At 49.7% G+C, this 7,586-nt stretch overlaps 1 protein-coding gene across 1 annotated transcript; it reads right to left on the bottom strand.

Moving 5' to 3' along the window:
* Positions 1-4,237: 4,237 nt before the first annotated feature.
* On the bottom strand, positions 4,238-6,580 carry LOC131327138 (uncharacterized). Its single transcript, XM_058360153.1, has 2 exons — positions 6,167-6,580; positions 4,238-6,065 (listed from the first exon to the last, which is right to left on the bottom strand). Exons 1-2 carry the CDS (start codon positions 6,578-6,580, stop codon positions 5,340-5,342), a joined length of 1,140 nt encoding a protein of 379 aa, XP_058216136.1. The 3' UTR covers positions 4,238-5,339.
* Between the last annotated feature and the right edge of the window lie 1,006 nt (positions 6,581-7,586).

Raw genomic sequence — 7,586 nt, 5'->3', positions numbered from 1 at the left:
CAGGCGGATCAGAACCCAAGAAAGAAGTGCTCATACCACAATGAGCTCGGCCACTACACAACGGCATGTGCTCCATACAAAGCATTGTTGGAACGACTAGCAGCCCAAGGCCATCTCGACCAATACATTGATCGAGCAAAGACGCCAGCCCGCCCACCTGTCGGAAATCCCAACCCCAACGAGCCGCGGCCAACGATACATGTCATCCACGGCCCAATGACAAAGGAATCCGAAGCACATCTCAAAGCCGACCTCGATCGCGCCTCCACTTCTAAACAAGTGCTTGCGGTAAGACCCGGGTCAAAACGCCCGCGTCCGGACGAAACACCCAGGTGGACCATCACTTTCACGGAGCGCGACCTCGAGTTCGTACAAACTCCACATTCTGATGCTCTTGTCGTCACCGTGCAAATCGGAGTCCATGATGTTAAGCGAATTCTCATCGACCAGGGAAGCTCAGCAGAGGTGATGTATTACGACTTGTTCAAAAAACTCGACCTTCCAGAATCGGCCCTACAACCCGCCGAAGTCCCTCTCATCGGATTCAACGGGGCACCAGTTTGGCCACTTGGACGGATCTTCCTTCCGGTCGTCGCAGGTTCAAAAACGTTGACCGTCGAATTCATCGTCGTCAACGTGCCAAGCCCGTACAACGCAATTCTTGGCCGAACCTGGCTTCACAACATGCAAGCAATCGCTTCAACCTACCACCAAGTTGTTCGCTTCATCGGCTCCGGCGGACGACAAGAAGATCTAAGAGGTGACCAAGTCGCCTCGAAAAAGTGCTACGTCTCAGCCGTCCACAACTCCGCCAAAGCTAAAGAAGTACAATGTGTTGAAGTACCCAATTTGAACGTGACCGACGACGTTGGCCAAAAAGCCGAAGACAAAGCAGAGGAAGATCTCGTCAAAATGCCGATCAACGAAGATGGCTCCCGTTTCTTCTTGATCAGCTCTTCTATCAGCGAGGTCGACCGCGAAGAAATGTTTCAGTACCTCAAGGAGAACATGGAAGTCTTTGCCTGGACCCCCAACGAAATGCCGGGGGTCGATCCAAATTTCATCAGCCACTCTCTCAATATCAAGAAAGACGCAAAACCAGTCGTCCAAAAGGCCAGGCGCTCCGCAGCCGAACACGCCGACGCCGTCACCGAAGAGGTCAAGCGTCTGCTAGAAGCAAATGCAATTCAAGAAGTGCAATACCCAACGTGGCTGTCGAACACCGTTGTCGTTAAGAAGAAAAACGGCAAATGGCGAGTCTGCGTGGATTACACCAATCTCAACGACGCTTGCCCAAAAGATTGGTTCCCACTTCCAAAGATTGACCAACTCGTGGATGCAACAGCAGGACATGCTCGGCTAAGCTTTCTGGATGCTTACCGTGGCTACCACCAAATTGCCATGGACCCTGACGACATGGAGAAAACTGCTTTCATCACGCCTTATGGCATCTTCTGCTACCGCGTCATGCCCTTTGGACTCAAGAATTCTGGTGCGACGTTCAACAGAGCAATATTCAAGATGTTGCAAGAACAAATTGGCTACACCGTGGAGGCTTACATTGACGATTTGGTCGTCAAGAGCAAGCAGGAATCCAACCACTTGCGAGACTTGGCGGAAGTCTTCGAAATTCTCAAGTACCACAAGCTTCGACTGAACCCAGAGAAGTGCGCATTCGGAGTAAGCGCAGGAAAGTTCCTCGGGCACCTTGTCACTCGAAGAGGTATTGAAGCCGACCCCAACCAAATCAAGGCAGTTAAAGAGTTGCGCCCACCAAGGACAATCAAGGAAGTACAGCGGCTCACTGGGATGGCAGCCGCTTTGAACCGATTCATCAGCAAATCATCGGACAAGTGCCACGCGTTCTTCCACGCCTTGAAGGGAAAAAGCCGGCGCAGCTTTGAATGGACCCCGGATTGCGAATCTGCTCTGACCGAACTCAAAGACTATCTAAATTCCGCCCCGCTGCTGGTGAAACCTAAAGAGTTCGAAATTCTATATCTCTATCTCGCCGTGTCCGCCCACGCAACAAGTTCCGCACTCATACGACGGGAGGGCGCCGAAGACAAACCCATCTACTTCACAAGCAAGACGCTCCTTCCAGCTCAGACACGCTACCTACCACTTGAAAAATTGGCACTTGCTCTCGTCACAGCGGCCAGGAAACTTCTGCCTTATTTCCAATCACATCCCATCGTCGTCTTAACGGAGCACCCGCTCAAAGCTATCTTTCGAAAGGCAGATCTCTCCAACCGTGTATCAAAATGGGCTGTCGAACTTGCAAACTTCGACATCAGCTTTGAGCCACGAACAGCAGTCAAAGGCCAGGTGTTGGCCGACTTCATAGCGGAACTCACCCCAGAAGACACAGTGGTACTCAATGCTCCTATCCCAACGGAAGTTGCAGATACTAGCCCATCAACCAAACAATGGCACCTTTTTCAAGGAGAAACTTGGCGGCTTAACGTCGACGGGGCTTCCAACAGCAACGGAGCCGGAGCCGGGGTAGTCTTGGTCTCACCTTGTGGAACACTTCATGAAAGCTCCATCACCATCGACTTCCCAGCCACCAACAACGAAGCAGAATATGAGGCCCTCCTCGCCGGCTTACGCTCAGCCGTCGCAATGAATGTCACCAACCTCGCTGTCTACTGCGATTCCCAGCTCATCGTCAACCAAGTACTTGGCGACTATGAAGCGCGGGACCCTAGAATGCTGAAATACCAAACCGAAACAGCCAGGCTCATCTCCCATTTCCACAATTTCAGCATTGAACAGATCAACCGCGAGCACAACGCGCACGCGGACGCACTTGCGGGCCTCGCCTCGGCATCCAGAACCTCAGAATTCAGAACCATCAACTTCGGCAGCATTGACCACCCATCCTTTGAACCCACTCTGGAGGTACTCAATGTCGAACTCGGTCCCAGCTGGATGGATGAAATCGTTGCGTTTCTAAAGCACGACACCCTTCCCACAGACAAGAAGGAAGCTTACCGTGTGCGAAATAAGGCCGCTTACTACTGGCTTTCTGAAAGCGGCCAACTGTACAGGAAATCCATCTCTGGGCCGTACCTCCTGGTTGTCCACCCCACCCAAATACCTGAAATTCTGACGGAACTTCATTCAGGAAGTTGCGGCTGTCACTCTGGCGGCCGCTCCCTGTGTCAACGCGCCATGAGTCAAGGCTACTTCTGGAAGAACATGAAGAAAGACTGCGAAGAGGTTGTCCGCAAATGTCGACCGTGCCAGCTGTTTTCACCTATCCCAAAAAAGCCAGCTCAGGACCTCTCGCCCATCACTAGTCCCTGGCCCTTTGCCCAATGGGGGCTTGACATCGTGGGAAAGCTGCCTACAGCTCCTGGAGGCTTCAAGTTTCTGATTACAGCCACAGACTACTTCTCCAAATGGGTTGAAGCAGAGCCTCTCATAACAACAACTGAGGCGGATGTCCGAAGATTCGTATGGCGAAACATTGTTACCAGATTCGGCGTCCCATACGCAATCGTCTCCGATAATGGAACTCAATTCGTGGGCAAGGACCTCACAAACCTTTGTGCCGAATTTGGGATACGCTTCTTCAACTCCACCCCAGCCTACCCACAAGGAAATGGACAAGCAGAGGCCACGAACAAAACTGTCTGTGCCGGCATCAAGCGTCGACTGAACTCCAAGAGAGGAAAATGGGCCGAAGAACTGCCACGCGTTCTATGGGCCTACCGATCAACACCAAGGCGATCAACGGGCCAAACACCATTTTCGATGGCATTTGGCATGGAAGCCGTCATCCCATTGGAGTCCAAGTTTCCAACTCTCCGGACAGAAACGTTTGACCCCAAAACAAACGACGACGCCATCGCACAGGAGCTAATTTTGGCAGAAGAGAAGCGTGATGACGCTCGCCTGCACCTTGCTGATTACCAGCAACAGGTGGCCAAGGGATATAATCGTGGCGTGCGAATCAAAAAATTCAAGCCGGACGATTTGGTTTGGAGAAAAGTTGTGCAAGCCAGCAAGAAAACCAAATTCAAGCCCAATTGGGAGGGGCCTTTTCGAATCGTAAAAGTTGCTGGTGAAGGTGCCTACGTGCTGGAGGACATGAATGGGAAAGTTCTAACTAACCCATGGAATGCACAGAATCTCAAGAAGGCGTACATGTAGCTGAAATCCCGAACAGTGTGCCTCATGTTCGGCCACTGTCTACACTCTCTTCCTTTAAGTTGGCTTCGGCACAAGTATTTTTATTTCAACTTGTACTTCCATGTTTGGGAAATCAAAGAAAAATTGTCTTACAGTTGTCATTTGCAAACTTCAAAAAAAAAAAAAAAAAAAAAAAAAAAAAAAAAAAAAAAAAAATTTTTTTTTGTTCTGTGCTTTTCTTCGGCAAAACTTGCCGACCACAAACGATGACCTCGGTCACACCCACAAACGGCTACTATGCCTCCGCTTCGGCCAATATTACTGCCCAAAAGAAGCACAACGGACATCAGGTCCACCGAGCCAACCAAAACAGTCTGGTTCCGGTTCGGCTCGGCAAGACTCTAAGGTCGGCCAAAGCCTGGTTACACTCGCATTTTGGTGAGCAAACCACCCACAAACATATCACTCAACCAACTTAGCTAGGGGCTTGCACCTCGACAAAGCCCCACCACTCAATACACTTTAAAAGACTAACATAAAAGACCAAGCAGAACTACATGCTCGGCAGTCTCTCATACTTCCACTAAATTTTGGTCCAGGCTCAGCAAATCTATAGCTATCAACTACAACAACGAGAGAATATCCATACGCTCCAGCCGTACATAGATCCATACGGAGGCCACGGATATATGTCATGTAAGCAAAGATGACCAAAAGAATAACAAAACACAAGTAACAACACTCAAACCGATGGCCACAAAATTGCCGAACACAATACTATGCTCGGCAGACTCTCCACAATTCTCCTACACTACTTTGTTCTAAGCTCGGCAAATCCACAGCCAACATCCATATGCTTCAGCCGGACATAGACCAAAGTGGGGGCTACATACACCAAAGTAGGGGCTACGGTCAACCACAAATCCCAAAACAGATACGAACAAGCAAGAACATGTCTGACAATACATTGCAAACACAGAAGTCATCATTCAAAAAGGAGAGAAACAAGTGTTGCAGACAACTCATAAGGTTGAAAACATTACAAAATCCTTTCATTCGAGTTCAGCTTTACATAAACCTAGTTACATACGACACGGAAGAATCCTAGCTCGGATCAAGCAGCCTCGGCCAAATAAGGAAAAACCACAATGAGCAATTACAACAGAAAATATGAAAGTAAGCAATGACCCTATTTAAACTTAAGCAGCATCTCCAGCAGCCTCGACAAAATCAGCTCCAGTTCCAGCCTCGGCATTCCCTTCGACATTCTGTTGCTCACCATCAGCGCCATCACCATCAACAGTTTTCTTAGAACCGTCATCAACTTGGCCGCCGGCACCAACAGCAGTTTGTGGGGTAGCCCTTGTTTCACCTTCATCACCAGAAACCTCTTCTACATCATCGTCACTGTCGGGAAAATCTTCAGGAGGGAGAGGTGCGCATTCCTCCTCGGTATACGGTAGCACAAGCTCGGGTGTGACAGGTGCAGGAATCGACTTCGTCAAATTCAAGTCCGGCTCCAGCTGCATAACAGCACACGCGGCCTTCACACCGTCCTTATACCCCGTTCGGTAGGCAATTGGAACTCTCGACTTGACCTCATCATTAACCATGGAACGGGCTTCCCTCACATACTCGGCACCCGCCCGGTCAAACCCGGCCTGATAAGCTTTCCCATCTACTTCCTTCATCTTTCTCTTCTCCCTCCTGAGAACTTTACCCAGTTCACGCTCGGCTTTCTTAGCTCTCTCCTCCAATTCCACCTTCTCAGCCTCGAGCTCGGCCGCATGAGCTTTGGCAACCTTCAAGTTGGACTTCAAAGTTTTCACCTTGTCTCGTTCGGTCTTAAGGTCTTCACGATATCGAGACCTTTCTGCTGAAACAAGCTCGGCTTTATTCGAAGCACGCAGAAGAGCTTGACCAGCCTGAAAATCAACAAGTAAGAAAGTCGAATTACGATTATGTCCAAAAAACGAAGCTTGAAACTGGCACGGTACAAGAGGAAAATAAAGACGTTCGGACAAACCTGAACTAAATAAGCACTTGCGTGCACCAAGCTCGGTTGAAGGTCATCGGGTACCTTCTGCATATCACGAGGAAGAGCCAGCCCTTGAAGCACGGCAACGGCTAATCCTGGCTCCATCTTCACCGAGTCTTCAACATTGACGACCCTACCCTCGGCAAGGGCATAAGATGGGGCAAATTCAGGAACACCAACCGGCCCAGCCGAGCCCAACGACTTCTCAACCATTCTGGAACCACCCGCGGCTGAGGATTCTGTTTTGTCTTTGTCACTCAAGAGCGGTGTTGACGGCTTAGATGGAAAAAAATCGTGAGTTATTTTCTGTCTTTTCTCCGCAGGCTCGGCGACATTAGAGTCTTTCTGCCGAACCGCAGCACCATCTCTGAGATTGACACGAACGACATTTCGTCTCCCCATCTGGCCGGCGTGCTCGGATGGTGGTGTTTGGGGAGAAGTATTCGCACCTGAATGCTCGGATTGTAGGCTCTCTTTAAACCAAAACTCTACCGGTTTCCGAAACGTAGGAAATTTCACCCTCGGCTCCCTCTGCTTCTTCTCTCCCTTCTTCTGATGCTTCTCTCCCGTCGAAGATTTCTTCTTAATTACTCCCTCGCTATTGCTCGGCCCACCAGCCTCTTCCCTTCTCTTAAGTTTACCTCGGTATGATGGCTCGTAGCCGAGCAACGTTGGCGCGTCTCTAACAGCTTGGGAAATCAAAATCTCAGTATGCCTCTCAACGGCCAAAGACTGCTGAGTTTTCGTGATAGATCTATGATCTGCAAACAACACAAAGGATGACAAACTACATTGAGGGAAACAAGGACACAAGAGCAACAGTAGGTTCGGCAGAAAACTAAAATTAAAGGAAACCTACCTCGGAAATCTTTTATCTTCGGTACGGCGTACCGACGGTTGGACTGGTCGCCGAACTCATAATTTCCATTGACTTCAACATAAAAATTCGCCCACTTGTCGGTATCGGGCAAACCGTCCACCAGGGGCGTCTTACCCCTGCGTGTGGACAGGTACCTACGCTCGGTATGACCGTGCTTAGACATTATATACGTATGAAATAGGTCGGCCACTGTAAACTCAATGTTATGAAGCTCCTTCAGCTTAATGACTGACATCACAATCCTATAGCTGTTGACAGCGAAGAAATGGGGGACCAGACTAAACCTAGCTAGCAGCTCCCTCAGAAAGGGATGAAGGGGGAACCGCAGTCCGGCTTCACAAATGGCCATTAAGGGCACTGTTATGTGCTCGGGATGTTGCTCTCTTCTATCCCGGATACGGTTACTGGCCACCTGACTGATGACCACATCGTCAGGAATATCGTAGTCTCGGCAAAAGCTCTGATATTCGCCAAGCTCCCCACTGAAAAAGTGGGCATGTGGACAAACCTGACCCCTCTCGTAGAGGT

The sequence above is a fragment of the Rhododendron vialii genome, chromosome 5a, assembly GCF_030253575.1.
Source record: "Rhododendron vialii isolate Sample 1 chromosome 5a, ASM3025357v1".
NCBI classification, from domain to species: domain Eukaryota; kingdom Viridiplantae; phylum Streptophyta; class Magnoliopsida; order Ericales; family Ericaceae; genus Rhododendron; species Rhododendron vialii.
This window is presented reverse-complemented; position numbering and strand designations above follow the sequence as displayed.